At 38.6% G+C, this 22,862-nt stretch overlaps 3 protein-coding genes across 12 annotated transcripts; 2 read left to right on the top strand and 1 right to left on the bottom strand.

Moving 5' to 3' along the window:
* Positions 1-207: 207 nt before the first annotated feature.
* Positions 208-9,018, top strand: LOC133838810 (elongation of very long chain fatty acids protein AAEL008004). 4 transcript variants are annotated; one of them, XM_062270041.1, is made up of 4 exons: positions 208-226; positions 7,103-7,332; positions 7,393-7,958; positions 8,017-9,018. In XM_062270041.1, exons 2-4 carry the CDS (start codon positions 7,272-7,274, stop codon positions 8,290-8,292), a joined length of 903 nt encoding a protein of 300 aa, XP_062126025.1. In that variant the 5' UTR covers positions 208-226; positions 7,103-7,271; the 3' UTR covers positions 8,293-9,018. The 4 variants fall into 4 exon arrangements, with proteins under 4 accessions (XP_062126025.1, XP_062126023.1, XP_062126024.1 ...); XM_062270039.1 differs by lacking the exon at positions 208-226 and adding an exon at positions 261-329; XM_062270040.1 differs by lacking the exon at positions 208-226 and adding an exon at positions 285-305.
* Positions 9,019-11,187: 2,169 nt separating this feature from the next.
* On the bottom strand, positions 11,188-17,753 carry LOC133836191 (elongation of very long chain fatty acids protein 7). 5 transcript variants are annotated; one of them, XM_062266534.1, is made up of 4 exons: positions 17,681-17,753; positions 12,687-12,755; positions 12,421-12,611; positions 11,188-12,342 (listed from the first exon to the last, which is right to left on the bottom strand). In XM_062266534.1, the coding sequence occupies exons 2-4, from the start codon at positions 12,742-12,744 to the stop codon at positions 11,623-11,625; spliced, it is 969 nt and encodes a 322-aa protein (XP_062122518.1). In that variant the 5' UTR covers positions 12,745-12,755; positions 17,681-17,753; the 3' UTR covers positions 11,188-11,622. The 5 variants fall into 5 exon arrangements, with proteins under 5 accessions (XP_062122518.1, XP_062122521.1, XP_062122520.1 ...); XM_062266537.1 differs by having other exon boundaries at positions 17,702-17,729; XM_062266536.1 differs by lacking the exon at positions 17,681-17,753 and adding an exon at positions 17,529-17,640.
* Positions 17,754-19,746: 1,993 nt separating this feature from the next.
* LOC133836192 (CUE domain-containing protein 2) lies at positions 19,747-22,819 on the top strand. Of its 3 annotated transcripts, none has more exons than XM_062266539.1 (5): positions 19,747-19,841; positions 19,979-20,370; positions 20,433-20,682; positions 20,743-20,909; positions 20,969-22,819. In XM_062266539.1, exons 2-5 carry the CDS (start codon positions 20,057-20,059, stop codon positions 21,153-21,155), a joined length of 918 nt encoding a protein of 305 aa, XP_062122523.1. In that variant the 5' UTR covers positions 19,747-19,841; positions 19,979-20,056; the 3' UTR covers positions 21,156-22,819. The 3 variants fall into 3 exon arrangements, with proteins under 3 accessions (XP_062122523.1, XP_062122524.1, XP_062122522.1); XM_062266540.1 differs by having other exon boundaries at positions 19,780-20,370; positions 20,969-21,178; positions 21,245-22,819; XM_062266538.1 differs by having other exon boundaries at positions 19,780-20,370.
* Positions 22,820-22,862: the final 43 nt, after the last annotated feature.

Genomic DNA, 22,862 nt, shown 5'->3' with positions numbered 1-22,862 from the left:
TATTGTTTAAAAGGTTACTAAGAGCATAAGAAGCCACTGCAGTTAGTGTGTATATTATGGTATCAGTGAGCTTTTCTTAATTGCATTATTAACATTAAGACAATCTCTGAAGATATATATAATATTTTGATTTCGTCTGCTACATATATAAACAATGATCATGTTTTGCTACTAGAGCATTTTCTAGTTGACAATTTTAAGATGTGCTGCTCTCAACATATTATTGGTGAATATTATATAAAATTGTAATCTTATATATGTAAATTATTCAAATCAACACGGACAAGCAGATACCCTGGATATGAGTGAATATTTGTGATATCCAAGAGGTACGAACTGTTTGTGTCATAATAACCAAAAGCGGATATAAATAAATAGCTAAAAATAATATTGTCACAACCAGATAAACAAACACATGATGAGTAAAGCATTAATATCACAGATTTCGCATCTTGTGCGGGCGCAGACAAATAACTAATTTTAATACTCGGCATTTAGCGAATAATAGCCAAAGAGATTGTTAACAGCATCCCATGTTGAATATTAAATTACCTTTGTTTTTGAAGTTTTTCTTAAGACACATTATTTTGTCTTCATCACAACATTAAGTTATTTGTCCGATTCAAACCCGGAACATAATTAATTTTGCATAGCAGCGCATCAAACAATTTTCGATACAATAGCGAACCACAAACGTGTTCAAATACTTCATCTACTACTAATTGCAAGAGAGTATTTGAAAGTTCGAGTAGCAAAATATTTATACATTTTCATACTAATTGAAAGCGTAAACGCAAAAGCTTTTGTTCGGTAATCCCCTTGGGAATTGTTATGGCCTATAAGAATCAGTAGCAATGTGGCAAAGAAAGACCACAGCACGATCCCCCGCTGATGGTCAACTCCCGACGCTCACTAATTTGCTTAAATGCCAATGGCCATGTGCTCGCCGAACTGTTAATAACTTGATCAAATATCCCATTCTTTGGGCTGAATATGAAAACTAAATATGTGCGTATACGTCATATTTATGGGCACCAACATTGCCAGACTTTGAGGCCATTCAAAGCAAGTACTAAGTCGAGTCATGGCGGATCAACAACCGGACAAGCTTACACTTCTTCCACAGTTCCATAGCGCAACAAAATAAAAATCCCCCAAGACTTTGCATGGACTTTAACTGAAGGCAGAAGCTAGATACATAAACGCAGTTAACGATTGGTAAAGACCCCAAAAACGAAGAAACTGGAAATGTTCTTGGCAAACGTTGCCATCATAAAACCCGTGTATCGCGCTGAACTTGAACAATATTGCGACTTTATATGAATTAATATGCTCGAAGTTATGATTGAGCGCAAGAGTGTCTTGGCTTAGTGTCTTGGCCTAAGAATAGATCGTCAGACGGTGCGGTGCGTCTTCAGCAATTAAAATTCAGCTTGAACTTGACATACTGAAAATCAGAGTTGCGGCGTTTTCGGCATTTTAATGAACGCAAAACGGTTGAGCGCATATACCTTCTAGAATTTTAAATTTTAAATTATTAATTAATCACATTAGAAGCTAAATGTGGAAATACGCCGCAGCTTGGTGATATACCTGCGTGTGCTGTCGAACATAACTGTTTGCAGGTTTATCAGTTTCTTAACTTTAAGCGGCGATCAGGAAACGGAAGTATATTTTCTATCTGTTCTTGTTGTTGTCGCTGCCGCTGCTGCCGCTGCTGCTGCTGCTTCGGCTGTGGCTGCTGTATACTAATCTTTTTATTTTAATTTTTTTCTTTTTCAATACGCTAAACAAGTTTCCGACAAGGGCATGTAGAGCCTCAACGGTATCTCGCTGGCTTCGATTAGCCGCAAAAGTGCTGAGGTTACGATTTCTAGGCGCTAAATTATTAAACGGCGTGATATAATTTAACTGAGGTATAACCACAGTGCCTTTGACTTCAGCATTTCCGCGATGCTTCAAAACACGTTTAATTTGCGCCACACAATGCAGAGTAACAATAGAAGATGGGACTATTTGAGACAACTAGTTATGAAGTGCAATGACTTCCAAAGAACAATCGAAATTTCAAAATTCACGCCATTTTTATTGGATTCGAACAGACGAATTCATTGATTCACATTGCAAATTTTATCAATTATCGATACGAGTTTTTATTATACTCGAATGAACATTAATATGCAACGCTAATTTATGCATTCTAAAGTGTATAGATTTTGATAGAAGGTGTGAAAAATATTATCTAATATCGAGCAATCTTTTGGAGAGCATTCATTATACGCAGAGCCCAAAACTAATTCATATTTAACACATTTTTGAGAAGCAATAGATATTATTAACATATCTCCGCTTATTACAAAGTAATTGTAAATATGGTATTAACTGGTTCGACAAGGCTGGCAGCTTCTATGAGTAGCTGTAATTTTTAATTAGAACAACGCAATCGTCTCGGCAAAATTTTGAAAGTTGATAGCTTTAGCTGAAGCGAGGCTGAACTCAAGCCAAGCTTACTTTTTCCACAAGTCTGGCAACGTTCCAAAAAGCTTTAAGCCAAGCCATGATCGCTAGATGGCGCTGCAAACTTTGTGCAGACAACAACAAAAGTACAACAAAACTTAATATTACACATTCAACTGTTTAATAGCGTAATTAAATTGACGGCTTTCGAATAAAAATAATTATTAACATGCTAATTTGTCCATTAAATGCACATTTTGCAGATTTCGTAAATTACATTTTTTAAGACTTGTATGAATGGTTTACTTTGAATGTGTATTATTTACTATCTTTCAGCCAATATGCGACCTTGATGTCAGACACTTGTTAAAAATAATTATTAATTGTGCTGAATCAAGTTATGCATATGGTAAAGAGTCCCAAGAAGTTTGTACGTTTAATTGCGAATTGCGTACGTCAAATTTTTGCAAATTAGAATCAAAAAATGAGACACGAAATAATTAATCAAGAAAAAATCAAATAATAATTGTTAACGGTTTCGTCGATGCCTTTTGAATTCGTTGCTATGTAAATATTTGCGGAAGAAATTTGCATAACCTGCAGTGGCTCGTGTCTCACAGGCCGCAAGCTCGCAACTTTGTTTGCGGCTGCCTCCATCCACGTCGAAGGCATTTCTGCAGCAAGATAATAAACAAAATCAACAGTCCAAGCCAGACTCTTTTGCATATGATTATGATAGTGTGTGAACGGTCTTTGCTTGTGTGATATACGACAAATCAAACAAAAGAGCAGCCAACAAATTAAATTAAATCAAATTCGTTGCCCGACCGGAAGAGTTCGGCGAACGTTGCGTATGAGTGATGTCTAATGATTTGGAATTAGTTATGGCCTACTGTTGATAGGTGAATCGGCTTTTTTGGGGCATGAGCCTATACAATATATTAGCATATAATAATATATTTATTAATCAAGTCGTTCATGATAAACTGGACGAGCTTTTTTATCAACAGAAAAATCAAAGAAAAACACAAACACTTAAAAAGCGAGGCAGGGTCAAGTTCAATTTGCCGGTGACACAGTTATCCAAAGTTGAACCTCAAGTGACCCCAGCCCCGGTCCCAGCTAGGTAACAGTAACAGTCAGTCAATAGTGTTGGCCATTAATACGAATCAATACGAAACGATAGATAGATACTATGATGGATAAATAGCCTCAAACTTGACCCGGAAGTGACATTGACTCGCATTGCGATCGCCGTGATGCTGGCTGGCGATGTGCTCAAGAATCGAGCCCTGGGCCTTTAGAATTCATATGTAAATGATCAAAATGAAATAATAATTTTCGACTGGTTTTGTATTTTTCGTTTTCCTCTGATTGTTTTCTTCACCGGACAAGTGTCGCCTTGGATTGAGACAAAATTAACGGAACTCAAAAGCCGCCAATATGCTAACCTTGACGCCATCAGCATTATTGTTTTTTTTTCTTATTATGTTCTCACTTAATTACTCGATTTGTACCCACAAGTATTACGCATTGCAGCACACGTGTACCAAGTGGTTTTACAACATGTTTAATTGTTTTGCCTACACAGCAGTTGCACTTGCAATTGCAGTTGGCCTAAACAAAGGTCAATTTGCTGAATTCTTGTAGGCGTATTTAAATGTTTAAAGTTCAACACAACTCGAAGAATGAAATACAAAGTAGAGCAAGGTTTTAGAACTTAAACCATTATATAAGAAGTATATAAGAAGTACACTTATGTATTTATTAAGTATTGTGAGGTGGCTCTTTAATGCTCTCTTTCGAGCAACACCATATTTTCTAGCCAATAACAACAATTATGGAAAACATTATTTATTATTTTAAAATACAAATGCTGAATACGTAACCGACAAACCAATTAAAATTCAGCTAACAACTATTCGAAATACAATAACCGGCAAACAAGACACCAACATCAGCAACAACATCATTCAGTCAGCTATAGCAAAATGCTGTTGTCATTATAATCATCAATAGAAAAAAACGAGACTAAGCGATACGATGCGATGCGATATGAGACAAGGCGCGACGACTATGAAACGCAGCTTCCCAGCTACCAAAAGAACGTTCAACGGCAGATGAGCTACAAGCAGCAGCAACAACAACATCAGCAATAGCTAACAAAAATCTTATTTAGAAGAGGCGCACGCGGTAAAGGGGAAGTTCAAGACAAAACCTATAGTCGAAATTTTTATACATAGCAGCGCACAAATCGGCATAGCAGTTCAGTACGCGTACAAGTCTCGTGGGTAGCGGATGCCAGCAGAGCAGAGGTCTCTCTCTCCCTTATAATATACCAATAATAATCATAGTACATAATAACACAAAGATCTGTCCGACGAAGAAGCAGAAGAAGAAGCAGATGAAAAAATAGTTGTCATGGTGTTAACATTAAGAGCAGTCACTGTTGTCGCTGCTGTAAATTAAGTGACGATTGCAACAGGTGCTTGTCTGTGTCTCGGTATTACTCTGCGTATAAATATCTATATATATTTATGTAATTCAAGTTTGGCTTTAAAAGACTCTCAACGTGTTTGTTGTATGTGTGCGTGTGTGGCAGGATATGCGCCTGAAAGTGGCTAAGAAGATTAAGTATACGCCCCACGCGACAATTTTGTAAAGTGTTAAAATGTGATTTATGAGCGCTGCTATGAAAGCTGCTTAGAACTCTGAACTAAGAGCTGACAATTATTATGCAAATCATATGCAAAATTCATCTATACACGAGTGTCAAAAGGTTTTGCGCCAAGGTCATTCAACTTTCGCTTGGGCCAAACAGAAACACACTCATATCAAAAAAATGTCTCACAATTCTTACGAAACTTGCTCTTGGGCTTATTGTTTTTTGATTTGGCAATTGTTGACACAATTTTGCTGCTCACCTAAAGGCGTAGCCAAGGCCCAAGATGTGCGATCTCCATGATCCACGATCTGCAAGAAACGCACACACACACACACACAGACACACACCTAACCCATTTTAACAAATGACTAACCAAGTGGAAATGGCGGCGAATCCAAATCTAAAGATGATCAGCCAAACACGACGCAGTCATATAAAGCTTATGCTTATGTGACATATCACCGCAACGAAGCGCGAATTATTGTTTGTGACTTTGACAGTTATTTTGGTTCCCATGCATGTGGTCTTGCTCACAGGGCTGGAGACTAGGCACCGAACTGGCCATTGGTCAGAACTGGCTAGGCTAATATCGAAAATATATGGCAAGGCCTTTGGCATTATTTGTTCATTAGCCAAGCGCAAATTTGATGGTTCATTTGTATGACCATTTAGTTGTTTGACTTTTTCTATGCGTCAGTTAGTCAGTCAGACTTAAAGTCAGTCAAAAAAATTGATAATTTAAAAACTCGATTCTGTGCGGCACAGTTTCTTTTATTTTTGTCTGTTTCCAAAAGGTTTTTCAACTGCGGACACCTTTTAGCACCTTTTTCGACGCTCATTTTCTGGTTCATTTCGCATTTATGGTTGCAGCAAATACTCATAACTATAAACAACAACAAATAAATACAAGAGCAACAGCATTAACGCCAAAAGCATACTGCAGGAAATAAGCCAAGTCAAAAGCAAACCAGTTAGCTTGTTAGCCAACGTGCCCTTCAAAATATTTATTTGATCGCCGTCAATGCATGAAAAGCTCAAGAAGCTGCCCAGAATTACGAGTATAGTGTTAAAAAAAATAATAATAATCGAAATAAAAACATAAATAGAAACTAGAATTAGCCTCGGAAATGGCCAAAATCCGAGACAGCAGCCAACAACAAATCGATGTAGATTGAGAGAAAAACACCAAGCAACAACAACGAATGCCACTTAATAATCGCTTGATATATTATTTGAGCGCCGCATGGCCTTTATGAAGTTCAAGTGACCACTGGCCACTTGTTGCAGCTTGTCCAGCTGAGCGACGGTCATGTTTACAGTTATTAGCGGTTATTTTGTTACCTCTTGCTGGTTGCTTTATAACAATTATGTTGAACTGCGCGCAAAGTTGTTATATCGTGTGTGTTTCACGTGAAAGACAAAACAGCTCTTGCTTTTGCTTTTGCTCTGTTTGGTCTGTTGGATCCACCTACATGTCAACAATTACCGCCAAAGATGCTTGCTTAATTCGTAATAATGAAAATAATTTACTCCAACTGTTACATGATAATTTCGCATTGCACACAGCTTCCAAAAAGTAAAAAGAGACAGCCAAGAAAATAAAGAGAAATAATAAAAATAGAGGTGTCGTTTTGGCCGACAAGAGACTCAACAGCAATAAAGTTGAGTTGGTCGCCAAATGCCACGCCCTGAGCGACGTCTCCCAACTCTCTATCTTAGTTTGCATCGAGATACGTAAACTACTTTCGAGTTTTCTAGTTTTCGGCCAAGTCATGCCCGCTCAGCAACAGCGAAAAAGCAAAATAGTAGCGGCAAAACAATAGAAAGAATATACTTTTTGATAATGGCAAATCTGTTGATCGGCTCTTCTGCTTCTTCCAGTTCTTGTGAATGTCATTTACATAATTTTAAATGTTTATGATCTTGACAACAAAAAAAGCTTCTTCTTAACTTAATTTCTATTTCGATTCCCGATCACAGAACATTGGACAAAACTCGTTCGCTTCGAGCACACTGACGAAGTCGCATGCGCGCTTAGCAGATTTTTAAATTTCAACGAAAGAACAGGGAATAAAAACCTACCTCTCCCCTCACTATCGACAAACAACAACAACAAGTAGTAGAGGAAGTGAAGCAAACAAATTTAAAAATGGCGGCCGTGAACGCATCACAAACAGACTATTGGAACTTTCTGTTCATCGAATTGGCTGGTAAGTAAAATTACTCTCAAACTCAAGGCAATTGTTATAATCCAAAATGCTATTTCTTAGATCCACGCACAAATGATTGGTTCCTGGTCAAGTCCCCACTGCCCCTGCTCACCATTCTGGGCTTCTATCTGTACTTTGTGCTGTCATGGGGACCGCGTTTCATGCGCGATCGCAAACCTTTCAAGCTGGAACGCACCCTGCTGGTCTACAATTTCTTCCAGGTGGCATTGAGCGTCTGGATGGTGTACGAGGGCGTCGTCATCTGGCAATATTACAGCTGGCGTTGTCAACCCGTCGACTGGTCACGCACGCCTAAGGCATACCGCGAAGCTCGTGTCGTTTATGTTTACTACATGGCCAAGATCACCGAATTGCTGGACACTATTTTCTTTGTGCTGCGCAAGAATGATCGTCAAGTCACATTCCTGCATGTGTATCACCATACCGTTATGCCCATGATCAGCTGGGGCACCTCCAAGTATTATCCTGGCGGCCATGGCACCTTCATTGGCTTTATCAACTCGTTTGTGCACATCGTTATGTACTCGTACTATTTCCTCTCTGCCTTTGGACCCCAAATGCAAAAGTATCTGTGGTGGAAGAAGTACATCACCAACCTGCAAATGGTAAGTGCGGTCTATTAAATTGAATAGAGATATATAACCGATACTTATGCCACAACAGATCCAGTTCTGCTGCGCCTTCATTCATCAAACCCAATTGCTGTACACCGATTGCGGTTATCCAAGATGGTCGGTCTGCTTTACACTGCCCAACGCTGTGTTCTTCTACTTCCTCTTCAATGACTTCTACCAGAAGTCCTACAAGAAGAAACAGGCGGCTGCCAAGGCCAAGGCTGAAAAAGAGGTCTGCAGCAACAATAACAACAACAACGATAGCTGTGCCAAGAACTTTAATGCCGCCATACAAGCATCGCCAGCACAAAAGAAAGTGCTGTAAGTTGCCGGCCGGCAAAACAAAACCTTAACCCTTAATCTTCCTTCACCACACATCCACTATCCCAATTTCCCAACTACTCCCAAATACTCGTACAAAGCGGGACAAACACACACACATATGAACAACGCCAGCCGTGGAGTCGAATACGATAGAGAATGTGACTTGCCTCGAAGAATCATCTGTCATGGAGGCGGGCGTTGTTCTATGTACAACTTTGTTGACTAATTTGTTAAGTAATCCGCCACCAAAAAAAAACAAACCAGAAAAAAAAAAAAAAAAAAAAGAAACAAAATATGTAAAAATTCGAGAAAATGAGGTTTGAGTTAGTAGGCAAACAGTTAAATGCTTTTTCGCAGCCATCGCTTCGTTTGATGTGTGTGTTATGTGTTTGTGTGTTCATCTTTTATGAACCAAAACGAAAATCCCAAAAATAAGAAAAAGCAAACCCAAAACCAAACCCAAGCGAAGCGAAATGAAAGAAGTTGTATGTTTATTCGACCCGATGCCGAATTAAGTTTTAAGTGAACGAGGAAATGACAAAGAGGAATTAGTTGTGTAAATAAGTTAAGCGACGCATTGACAGCACAAAGAAATAGAAACAATAAACAATGTCTTGCATAGATTTTATAAATATATACATATAATAAATAATGATATTGGTATGTAAAGTACTTAGGCATAAACGAAAACAAAATCCCAACAAATACACATATATTTACAGAAAAAAAATATTCACAACATCTAATGATTTTTATTTTCATACATTGCGTATACATAATTTCTGGTACTTAATGATTTGCAATTTCTATTGAATAGCATCATACGGATGTGATGCGATTATAAGACTCTTTGACCGTCGCACAAAGCACAGCGGAAATATAAAACGCATTAAATTAGTCAAAATGGTACCTTAGACATGGCCAAAAGCACACACATCAGCTATTTGGCCAATTCACATCGTCGATCGTCGAATGTGGGGATTGCTGTTTGATCGTTGATAGTTGATCACTGGGAGTGTCAGAACAGGTCCATGATCTGATCTGATCGATGTTAACCATGCAGTATATCCAGTTCATGAATTTTAATATTTAGCTGCAGAATAGAGTGCTTGGCTATTGTTGTTAACACCGTCAGTGGCTAGAACACAACACACAATCCGGCAATAATAGGCTCTCTGTCTATTTGAAGCTCACCTTGAGGATGGCAGTTGTTGAGATAAATATCAGCACATACATGCATATGAACAAATCGATGGATTTTCCAAACATACCTTTTATTGATCAATCATTCAAAACGGAACCTTAAATCCAAAAGCGGAAGTGTTAAGCAGCCAATGAAGAGTGTCTCAATGAGCTGAAACACTACTGCGAACAGTAGCATTTAAGCCGGTTCGCTTTTTATCGACCTTGATCTTGACCACAAGCGCTAACTGATCGTCTGATCATCTGATCGTCTGATTATTTAATCGTTTTTGTGGCTCGGTCGCAGTTTCGTTTTGTATAAGCAATAACAGATTTCGGCGCAGGGTCAGTTTATTGGGGGTCGACCAAACGATTTATGATGCCAATTGGAATTCTATTAAAAACCAAAAAAAAACAAAAAAAATATAAACTAGAACTCTAAGCTCATCGAATAACCATTCAAAAGTTTTTAAAAGATCTCAAGCGATTTTTTATTGTTTTAACTATCAATGGGAACCCCACTGTGCGATGGCAATATATTTTATGATAATTAAAACACATTACTCATACCGATCACAGTGTTTTTGCTCATTGTTTACTTTGTGTTTTCCAACCGATTTTCCCAAGCCAATTTCAGAGTCCGCCTTAAAATATGCAATCATTTTGAATGTCACTCTCAAATTTGCATAGAAGTCGTTTAAACTATTCATTGACATTTTATAGATCAGATAACACTGAAATAATAGATGTGTTATATATTAGATACCTTCAAAGTAAGCAGATTGCCAATTTGTGGATTTTTATCAATTGACAAACAAGCCAGCTTGCGAATATATAAACTACCAACTATCAATTTACCCAGATTAATCACAGATAGTAAAGATGGTCGCGCTGCTCATTTGATCTCTTTGGAAGGAACGGGTCGTTGAGCAACGTTCTAAAAGCATATTTGCATATCTGGTGATTAATGAGAAATTATCATTGCCGAAACGAGTCAACGAGTCAAGGGTGTACACGACTATATGCTAAGTCCAACCTCTTTCGACTTCAGGAATAACTAGTATGACATAAAAAAAACTTGATCTTGGCAACGTTTAGCATCAAGTTTCGGGACTCTATTCTATTTTCTATGTAAAGAAATGTATTCTATCTATTCAACACAAAACTTATGCATGTGTATGCTATATACATCTATTTATATTTATATCCATTTGGCAAAAAGTTTCATAATACTTCTGCCCTTTGCACCACCGGTGCCGGGTTATTAAGTATACGAAATTTGAATTTATAATTTTGCTCGATTGTGTGTTCTTCTTCGTTGTCGCCATAAAGTCTCTAAGTCTCGCCGAACCTGATCGAGCTGATGGAAAATCAATTGCATAACTGTGCGAGAGGCACGCGAGTCAAGTCCGACCCCCCAGAATTTGTATGAATTAACGACCCTGACATTAATCATAGCAATAAAAGAAATTTAGCAGTTGTCTGTTTGTCAGTTTGCATAATCAGTGGATTGTGCCACGCGCTTTAATACTCAGGGCTAATCTAAAATGATTTGAAGCTACGGGGAATCCATGGAACATTAAAAAAAATAAGTCGAAGACCCTTCTACAAACAGGTTTTTTAACATGTGAACAGAAAGTTCTCGACAAACTGTAAAATCCTAAAAATAAACCATATGTTGAAAAGTAGCAAAACAAAATGTCGAGTTCTTTAAAAAAAAAAGTTCAAATATTGTTTTTATTATTGTTTTGTTTCAAAAACAGTTCATATTCGAATTTCAATAATGAGTTTCTTGGATTTCTCAATACTTAGACATCGATACAGTCAAGCAAACACACGTTCAAACATTCACTCACTACATTCATTCACATACATACACATTCATACATAACACTTACACGCCTAGGTATTTGGATATACTCTTCTGCTGTTTGGCATAAACATTATACATTAAACATTACACAAGCTCATTATTCAGAATCTTTTTACATACAGATATGGTGTTATATAGATATATATAGTATCTTAAAAATCTAAACTAAAGCCCCGCTCTAACAAATGTTGTAAAACTAACCTAAACACGAAAACTTGAAACCCCACCATAGCTCTCCAAATCAATTAAAGAGAACTTGAGAGAGACTCGTTGAACTTATTCCACCTTCATGGCTTTCACACTGTTGTTATTCAGATCGATGTACGGCTTGAAGTCTCTGGCATCCTGCTTACCGTTGTTGGTCGCTTGCAATGGCATGCAGCCCATACCTCCGGCAGCACGCAGAGCCGATTGGGCCAGACTCCTGCCACCGCTGCGCACCGAGCCGTTGGCATCAATACTCTTCGATTTGTTGTAGGTCTTACGATAGAAGTTGCCGAACAGATAGAGGAAAATGATCGTGTTGCCCACAAAGAAGAAGGTCAGCGTCTTGGGCATGTTGCAACCCTTGGCGCCCACGGCAAGCATGTAGCCCAGAATGAGCACAAACTGAATAAGCTGGATGCTGGTCATGTACTTCTTCCACCACAGATACTTCTGGTATTGGGGTCCCATGGCGGCGACCATGTAATAGAAATACATGATGATGTGCACACCCGAGTTGAGGATGCCAATGATGACGCCCTGTTCGCCGGGCGCATACTTCAGATAGCCCCAAGAGAAGAGTACGGTGATTGTGTGATGATAGACATGCAGGAAAGACACCTGATTGTTCTTCTTGCGCAGCACAAAGAACGTGGTATCCAGCAAATCAATGATCTTCGAGAAGAAATAGAACCAAGCGCCCGAGTAGAGGGTTAGATTTTGTTCGCGAGTGCGATTGATTTCGCATTTCTTCGAGAATATCGACGACATGACATTGCTCTCCTGGATGGACTGCAAAAGACACACAGAGCGTATACGTAATGTTTAATATAGCACCGAATACATCAAGTATACGCCACGTGTACTTACCGTACGACACATCCAAATGGAGTAGCACACCTGAAAGGCATTGTACAGTACCATTATACGCTTCAGGTCCATGGGCTTGCGGTTCTTCATGTACTCGGGTCCAATCTTGAGCACAAACACCAGATAAATCAGTACCACAGTCACCACCGGACCCGGTGAACTCATTAAAAACCAACTGTCCACAGTCTCATCTATGCAAAACGATGCGAGGAATGAGTAATGAATAATTGATTGTGGAGCATTTCGAGTTTTACGACATTACTTACCCACACCCTTGGATAGGCCCGAGATGCGCTCGTTAAATATCTTCATGTAGGTCGTCATTTTGGCTGCGACTGCAATGAGCAAAATGAGCGGGCAAACAAAAAAAAAGTTTTAGAAATTTTGTTCGGTTTTGCTTTTGGATTATTTTTGGACGCTTGACGACCGCCGTCCGTACGTCCGTGTGTCGAGTTGCCAAATTATTGAATGAAATATTCTAAGCCCGAGAGCTGCTTAAACAAGCCACGCACGTTCGCCTTAGCTTGGAACTGGAGCCAGAACCAGAGCCGAAGTCAAAGCCGGTTGCCAGCTTGCTTGATTATGCTCGACTGAGCTGAGCTGAGGTGAGCGTGCGCGGCATAGGAATGCAGCCAAAGCACGCAAATATTTTATTTAATGAAAAGAAAATGCTTATCCCATATGCAAAGGGGACGTTGCGACGCAAGCCCAAAATCGACTGACGGTGAATGACGCCAGCGACTAATTAATTGTCTCTACTTCTGTTGCTGCTGCTGCATCTATAGAACAACAATGAATCAATGAGTCAATAATCAATGTCATCTAGCATATGCTATACACCATAAAAAAGCGAAAAAAAAACTTAAATTCAAAATCAATAATAAGAGAATTCGCATAATTAAAACTCTCGGCTTCTTAGTGGTTGTTGTGGTTCTGCGGTTTCAGTCACCACAAGTTAGTGGTTTAAAGACCTGATCACGCTGTATGTGACTCTGTGAGTGTGAATGTGTGTGTAGTGGCATTCTTCAAGGCTAGTTTTGAATTTTTCGCCTTGGCACTAAAGTCGTATAACTTTGGCATTCATCTTGCAGATGCCAAGTATATCTGTATCTGTATATCTTTTCAGCATTCAAGATGGCGATCACACACACACACATATATAGAATCATAAGAATTGTATATAAAGGCAAAGTTCTAGCCATTATCATATGCATGGATAACTTGCTCGTGGATTATTCATTTAAATATATACATACGAAGGTATGTATTTAATTTTGTATCTGTATTTGTAGCCGTGTTCCTTTTGTTATTTAAATTGCATGCGGAACAACATTGAGCTCACATTACTTTGCCTATTTCGGGGGTCTGTCTGCTTGCATGCCAATTTACGATATATATGTATATACATATGTGTCTATTGCTCAACTCAATTCAACTCAAGTCATATGTGTTTATCAATGTGTCTGTTTAAATAATTAAGAGACATTAATTTTCAATTACTTTACGTTCTGATTTGTTTTTTGTTTTGTTCTGTTCGTTTTTAACGCTTTGTGATGGGCTGATGGGCAACTCGTTGGCCAAAAACTTGAATTTGATCTATTCGTATTACAGTAAACACTTCCGGCTGATGGCCTCGCAAGGGCCACAGAATAATCCAGTATTTTTGATGTTATGTTGTTGCTGAAGTTGATGTTGATGTTAGGAAGTATGCAAGTTCTTCTTCAATCATATAAATTTCCAGTTCTTGACTGGAAATCCAGCTGACTCAGGCCTCCAAAAATCGCGCCTTAATTATTGAATAATTTATATTATTGAATTGAACTTGATGTCTTATTAGTATGTGAGATTTCTATACGGATTGAATGATTTTCAAATCCGAAAACGTTCTATGCAAAGCCAACTACTAATAGCAACGACTCGATCTTTTAAAAGTGTCTCACGCTGTTGCTCTAATTACGAATTTGCTATTCATAGCATTAGCAATACGCGTGGCGTATACTTGATATTTTGAAGTAATTTTGTTAAACAAAAAACTGTCATTAATTCGAACACCTTTAACACCAGCTGCCAAACGTCTGAACTGATCGCACACGGACACTGACTGTGCCACATTTGCGGCTCGGCTAAATCCAGAAACTCAGCTGAGGTCCAGGTTACACGGTAGCGTTTGCTTCGCCCCCCATGAATGGTCAGCGTTTTGTGGCGAGACGATCTCGATCCCATTTGCGATTTGTATGCATGGCAGCAGATGGGCTGGGGCTGCTAGCGTCAGAGACAGATTGACACTGGAGACAGGAAAATGAGCTGTGCGGCATTATCACGACCAAAAAAAGTGACGCCAATGTGGAGAAGCGAGCGTACAACAAACTGACAAACTGACAGCATGACAAACGGATAACAACAACACCTAACATATTGCTGACAGTTCCAGTGACTGACTGCCGCTGACTTTGCCAATTCAATTCCACTTCATCCCCCATTTGCCGCACGTCTCTGTGCCCTTGCCCTTGCTCCCTTTTTAGGGGAGCAGTGCATACCATTTGAGTTATTTGTTTGTAGTTTTTGTTTTTTCTTGGTTCAGTTTGTAACGATGTGTGTAATATACAAAGGTCCGCTAGCCAGTTAATGCTCGACCCCCGCGTCGCCGCCAATGGCAGTCCAAAGTGTCAGTTTCTAGGTAGAGTATCTTCCGCGTGGCCCGCCCCTGTGGGTCGTGCGCCTCATTAGGAAAAATGTAAAAATAAAATACACCAATGAAAGCTTTAACAAAAAGAAATAAACAGCAAACATAAAGTAGCAGCAAAATGAAATAAAAAAACAAATCAACAGTGTACGCAACACATAAATTGATTTGTATGCATAATTGATTTTGCGAATTTTGTTGCCTTTAACAATGACTGTTGTTGTTATTGTTGAACTGCTATGACTGTCTGAAATTTCAGAATCGGAATTGTTGGTATGCTTGCATGTGAGTGGTATGTAATCGTCTAGAGTTTCAACGACTAAAGAAACCCCAAGCTCGAGTACCACGCCAAAATTGCTTATGAGATCTTCATAACTAATTGATGTGGGGAAATCACCTTAGTAAACAAAAAATTGTTGCTAATTTCGAACAATTGAGCTAAGGTCATCAGTTCTTTTTGCCATTTGTTTTTATTTTGTTCACACGCTTTTAATGCCGCAATTAATGATCTTTAGCACAGGTGCATCTGCAACTTTTGCAACGTGCATCTAACCTGCACTTTGATAATTGCTCTGAGCAAATAATTACACGCCAATTCGGCGACAAATGTGTATTTTGTGTGGCTTTTTCCCTGCCTAGTTTTTCACACAAGCTGACAAAAGCCATGTGACCCCCAAATACGAGCACCAACTAACAACTAACATATCTATCCCAACACCAGCTCTGAACTCCGGGACTGTCGGATGTTAAGTGTGTGCACAGTGGGCACTTTACACAATGTAGTGAGATTTTCACACGCATACTCGCTGTGTAAAATTCAACAATACTCGTAATCCATCAAACACATTTATAGCTGGTGTTAAAATTCAAAAAATTTCTAATACTAACATACAATGTACAATATTAGTCAGAATATTATGTACTCTTGCAGGTATTAGTGACAATGTCCAATTCATAATATTAAAGAAAAAATAATAAAGATTTAATTCCCCTCAATATGCATTAAATTCAAAATTACTCATTTAAATTTAGTCATAAATCGTTATGGTCTAGCAGTAAATGGTTTGTCTTCCGTCGAACAAAGAAATCGTTTAATTAAACACTGTCGTAGACACATAAATCTTCAACTTGATGTGCATATACAAAACTTCATACAACATTTTCATGTTTTATTATTATTAAATACTTTAAGCACATGTTGGATATTTGTTAACTGCCAAAGCAAGTGTCATCCCAGCATTAAACATATCTAAAATATACGTTATTAAAATCGTTCGTTTACGTAAACTACGTATGGAAGGTGCAGAGGGTAATGATTTAGTTGTGCCTGACGTCCGGCGTTAGTAATGCTTGTTACTTTGACTTAGCCCTCTAAATTAATTTAACAGCCCGTCTAAATGTGTGGCCAAAAGTGGTTGCGTTGGCAACAGGCGTAGACAATGAATAATAATAGGCGAGTTAGCATCCAAGAGTGTTGCGCCTGCGCCGCACTGACTGACAGTGTTTAATTACTCGGCAAATATTTGCAACGTTAATTGGGTTTTGGTTTTTCGCTTTGGGTTATTTTAAGCTGTGTTATATTTTTGCGGCTTGTGACTAGTAAAACTTTTCGGACTATTCGTGTGAATATTGCACGTGCTTTGGTTACCAAAGTAATGCTCCATTTAGTGTATACTTTAAATCTGTGCTTGACCATGAAATTGAGGGGGTAGCATCGGGGCGGGGCTTGAAACATTGACGAATAGATTTGATCTTCGTGCAGCTGCTGCTGCAATTGCCATTTATTGATTACAAGTTCAAAGCGTTTAGATTTGGCCGCCTCAAAGTTGTCAGTCTTGGCCTTGGCTGACTGGCAAAATTGCAGCCAGCCCGCAGCTCCTCTCAGACAAGTTTTCAGCACTTAATCTATGTGCATTGCATTGGGTTAAGGTCAACTAGAAAAATCAGACAGTCAGGCCTGCCTCCCTGCCTGCCTGCCTGCTTGAGTCAAGCGCCAAGCACCAATAAAGAAGCATTAGCAAAGACCAACAAATGGCGACTAACGAAAATTAGTCAAGGCAGCCAACACAAACCAAGCCAAGCCAAGCCGAGTCAAGACAAGCTCAACTGATCTAAGCGATGCTAAGCGGTGATGCTGTGTCGACGACTCGAGCGAGTCAAGTCAACTTAAACGAACTGCAGCGCACAAGTCAGTGCAAATATTACCAACTTTGTAGTATAAGATTGCAACTTTTGTTTGACGACATGTTTAGCCAGCCAGCCAGACAGCCCACAGCGTTGGGACTGCCGCGCTTAAGTTTCGTCATGTCTAAATTTAAATTTGCATGATTTTCATATGTATTTACATATCAATGTGACCATCTTAAGACACTTTCACTAGAGCATATCCCTGATAAATCGATAGTTAATCGATTCACATCCGTACCTGAATCGTACTCTGTTCTTATCGCTGTTGATCCCGTTGCACACAAAATCACACTAGCAAACACACACACACAGTCTCACGCACACACACTCACTAAACTGAGATTGACCACGGAGTACAAAGCAGCAGCTGTGGCACACACACTCACTCACTCTAGGAGCTGGGATAGTTACGAGAAAACCGTCAACGGTGAACGCCAAGAAGACACTAATACGGAGTTCTACACGCTCGGCTGTATAAATAAACAAAATAAGCGCGTTCGCGTTCATCCACCGGCCGAGCACGCCGCTGACGTCGTCGGCAACGTCGCGACGCTCGCGTCGACAGCGACCAGAACACGGAGCCAGCAGGTGGAGCAGCGGAGCAGCAGCAGAGCCCGACACTTCGGGTCTATAGCTTGGCGATTGCTTGGTTTTGGTCAATCCATTTGTCGTTTCTTTGTTATACGACGACTTGATGCAAGTCGAAGCCGCGTTAATTGCCGATTTCAGTTGCGTTTTTTTTCTTCGATTTTTGTTGTTAGTTTTTATTTTTAATTTTATTTTTGGTGGTAAGGTCAAGTTTGAAGCCATTAATGCGAATGTTAAGCGGGGCAAAAGAAAGCAAAACTTTTATTTTATTGCGATATGCCATTTTGTGCAAAAATTCTGGTTGTTTTCTTTAAAAAAAGTTTATTAACCCCTTTAATGTCACGCGCAAACTCGTAGAGATCTCTGATACCAACCGGTAAAGACACAATAAAACCAACAGCAAAGGTAACAATATCTACTCGACACAGTCCGGCACTACTTAAGAAGCGTAAAATTAGCCTAAGCTCAATTGATTTATTATCATTGTCAGTGAAACAAATTGTAATGTCAGTGTGCGCGCGTACTAAAAAGCCAGCTCTCTTATGACATGTCGCCGCTCCATTACGAGTAATTGCGCAAATGTTCACCAGTTAACACATTTCGTTTATGGGAAAAATAAGCCATCGATCAGTTTACTGCTTTCCCAAACTCACCTGTTTTTTGTTGTTAACTGCCCACACAAATATTTACTCTAGTCCTAATAGGCAATTCAATTGTCTAAATAGCAGTACCTAAATCTTCTTCCGGGTCTTCCACTCTCAAAATACGCTTGTTTCAAAACCCTATTTGCATTTACATACATATTTCAAATGTTTTATCTGTCATTTGTGTGTTTCTTTTAGCGGCTTGTTTTGTGTTTTATTATTTTTGCTTCTCTTTTATGCGGCAATGATTATGACCCTGAACTTCAACGATTACCACTGTGATAGATAAATGGCGGTTACCGCTACGAAATATCCGATGCTGAAGTAATTCCAAAGCAGTCTCTGCACCTCCTTGGCCGAGATTTTGATAACGCCAGTTCATGTGAGCTAATCAGAACGTCGCGATGCCGTGACTCTTCTGAAGCATTGGCCTGGTTTAGTTTGGCATGGTATCATTTTAAATGTGCAAGTCACTTTCGATAAATAATATTTAAAAAGCTAGTTCATTTTCAATATAGACAGTGTAATCTAATTTTTTGTTCGACTTAAACTTAAAAGGTGGAAACCTTTTAAAAGCCGTTCTTGGCGAATTTTTAAACAATATTTGAATATTTAAATCATTGTCCGTGGTGTGAAATATTCCAATAGGTTAACATTTTAGAACATTGCTTTTGGCTGTAAAACTATTTATAAAGCTGACTAAATTTTCGTACATCGACTGTTAATACTAACTACATTCAACTACAATCAATTATAATTCATACACTCAAACCGATTGCTACGCGGTAAGTTCTTCTCAGCTACTATATACATACATATATAGATGGGTACAAAAAAATAAAATCCATATTTGTATTAAAAAATCATTAGTAATGCATAATCATTTCCATTCATAAATTATTATGTTCGTAGTATATCACTTTAAATGTTAGATAACAGCAGCTGAGTAGATTTAAATCCGCAATAACAGTCTTGGGAGATAATTCAATAGCTTGTAATCGTTATCGATAACGTGCGCTCAGTGTTACCATTAGGCTTTTTCTAATTAACAAAATAACTGAAAAGATTAATCTTTAAAGGTGGAATTTAAATCAATAAAAATTTCCTAAGAAGTCTTGATGTTTTTTTTTAATAAGAAATAACCAAAAGATGTGTAAAAAGTTTTACCATAGCGAATAACTATATGGTATATTTTGCAACAAAAAGTAGTATATTCTAAACTTCAAGGTGCGGTCACGCTGAGTGCGCTGTAAAAGTATTATTGATTGGGGCGAAAGAAGAAGAGAGCACAAGCATTCAGCAAAAGAAAGGCGCAGCTAGTAAAAATAGTCTTTATTTAAATAATATTCTCTGCTTAAGTTTTTCGTGTTAATATTGATGTTTCATACGCTATCAGCTTAAACCAATTTGCATTGCACATTGCAATTTCAAGCAATCGTTTGTATATTTATTTAAGAACGCAAAACCCAAACGGCAGAAATTCGCCGAACGAAGAAAAAACAAAAGCCAAAAAAAAGACAGACAAATAGCTAAAATGACCAATTTGGAGAAGCAACATGAGATGGTGAAGCGAAGTCTAGTGCAGTTTGTCAGCGCCCATATTCCAGGCGCCGACTTTAGCGTTGTGGACGAGATTGTTCTATCCTATATCATTTCCATACTCGAGGAGGCTTCGCAGGACCCATGTTTCGATGTCGAAGGTTTTGTAGAGATGATGGGCGCCTATTTTGAGGAGTTTTCCACCATTGATCAGGGCGTTATATGTGAATGGATCTACAAGCTGGCTAACGAGCTAACCGAAACCGAAAAGAATCAAGGAAATCACAATTCCATCAATTTATCGCTTAAGTAAGTCGAGATCATTCTTGCTGTACGTGTATGTATTTTCACACATGTATTGTGTATCACAGCTCGTTGACTCTATCGAGCATTATACCAGAGTCCAAATTGCGTGCACGCAACTCTTCAATATCCGAAAAAGATGAGCTCTCTTCGAACAACAGCAGCAACAGTGGCGGCGGAAGCAGCAGCAAGCGATCCCAGCACTTGTCGGAGACTAGCGATGGCGGCTCCACTGACAGCTCCAGCTCCACTTGCGATTACTTTTTGGATGAGGCGGAGGTGTTACAGGAAATGTTCCCAGATACCGCTTACGTGGAGGTAAATGGAAACCTTAGGCAACTTCATCATCATCCACTAATTGATTTATATCGTAAACAGATAAAGCACTGCATTGCCATCTCGAAGGGAGATATTGATGGTGCCACTCAGATTCTATTGCATCGTCAGGAGACCAATCAGAGTTTGACCGACAAGTCACACACTTTGGTCATCAAGAAGAACATTGTGGTGGACGATAATGAGCTTAAAAATCGCATAATTGCCAGGTAAATATGATATTTTAATTCAATGCCTGACATTTGAAGTGTTACTTTTGTCTGCCCAGATACTCTTACGTTGACAAAAATGCTACACAGCGGGAGTATAAGCCGGTGGTTCCAAAAATGGAGCCACGTAAACTTGTGCGCTATCGGGACAACAAGATTGTGTCGCTTAAGGGCGAGCGTTACACCGAAGTCAAGCGTGACGAAGATGCTGAGTTAAAAAAACCCAAGAAGCAGATTCAACCGTAACTAAAGATGAACAAAACCCACAAGTATTTTATCAAAAAGCAACTTAACCAACAACAACCACCTAACAATTCCGCACCAACGACACCTAGAATTGAACGAAGCAGCAGCATTCAGCAACAAACCGATGAAAATGTTTTAGAACACAATGAATACTACACAGAGCTGCATATGATGATAAATGGAATCAGATTGAATTCCAAACCCAACCCAAGTAACAATAACCAAACTCCCAGGCTGGTTTTAGCACCAGTTGTAGCCATGCTTAGCCAACGTTTAGATGCTTCCTTGCCAACAACATTATCACATCACATGCAAACAGACGAACAACAATTGTTGAGGAGGACAGCAGCAGCCGCCGACGCATCGAGTGACCCAATAATCATAATCCAGATATCCAATCCATGTGAGTTAGCTGGCAATTTGTTGTTGCTGTTGTTAGTTAGCCTTGCTGGCTGCTATTGTAGGCCGCGGAATTTTTATCATAATCAAATTGTGGACAAAGAAGACACGAAGAAGACTTTACATACCAAATTAGTTAATAGTTATGTTTTAGGAATCGCATTTGCATTTTTGTTTTTTGTTTGGCCAGCCCAGGGCGTTATAATCAATAACTACTTATGAGTCTCGTTTCGGTGACAAGGATGTAGCCCAAGGATATTCTTGGCTGCTGCCTGTCGCTCATGACAACGCTTTGCGGTCACGCCTAACATCGTGAGGATAGTATTTTTCTGAGTTCCTTAACTCCACACATAACAAGTTATTCGAAATGAATTTTGCTCGTTAGTGAATCTCGACATCCCACGATTAAGGGCGCGACTATTAAACTCGAATTTGGCGCTCAAAATAGACTTATTTAGATGATTTTAGGTATTCGAATTGAAGTGTTTGTAAGTACAGCTTGTGTTTTTAAAACGCAACTGAAAAACCACTTGCCATAAGATTTATGTTGAAAGGGTTTATATATTGTTTTTACTGTGTAAAACGTTTTTAATTTCCTTTTTATTTATTATTATTATTATTTTGGTCTAAGCAAACTAGTAACAGTAACCACAAATGCCATGCAACAATAACTAGTCCTCATCCCGAGAACCAACTCCACATACCAAAACAAAAAAAAGCGGCTGCTGCTCGGATGGACAGAGCAATATTAATAACATATTCAACGTATACAACTAACCAAGAATAATCAATTTTAATATAACCCCCTATATTAGCAAGCTTCTTTGTAATTCCTTTAAGTGTTGAAAGCCCAGCGTAATTCATTTTTTGTAGTGTTTAAGACATCAGAATATCATTCGACGCATTTGCATTTCATGCTTTTTTTAACATCTTCATTTATTATTTTACAATACATATGTGTATTATAAGTGTTCCTTTCCACGACCACCGTTTAATTTATATTCAGCTACTATCTCCTTACAAGTTTATTTTGTATTTCATTTAAGCTAAGCACTGACTAATCGGTATTTATATTTATATTATATATGTATAAATATGTATTTATGCATTTCACTGGTTTCGGTTTGATATTATGCGACACTTTCTCATATATTTTAGTTTATATATTATTTTTGTGATATTAGCATAAAAATTAACTACAAGAAAAAGGCAAAACTCTCGAATTAAACTTTTCAAATTCAATAAATATATAATATTGTATCCAATCAACTTCTGGTTTTAAATTATCGCGCGGACACTTATCGATTA

This window comes from Drosophila sulfurigaster, chromosome 2R, assembly GCF_023558435.1.
Source record: "Drosophila sulfurigaster albostrigata strain 15112-1811.04 chromosome 2R, ASM2355843v2, whole genome shotgun sequence".
Classification (NCBI taxonomy): Eukaryota; Metazoa; Arthropoda; class Insecta; order Diptera; family Drosophilidae; genus Drosophila; species Drosophila sulfurigaster.
This window is presented reverse-complemented; position numbering and strand designations above follow the sequence as displayed.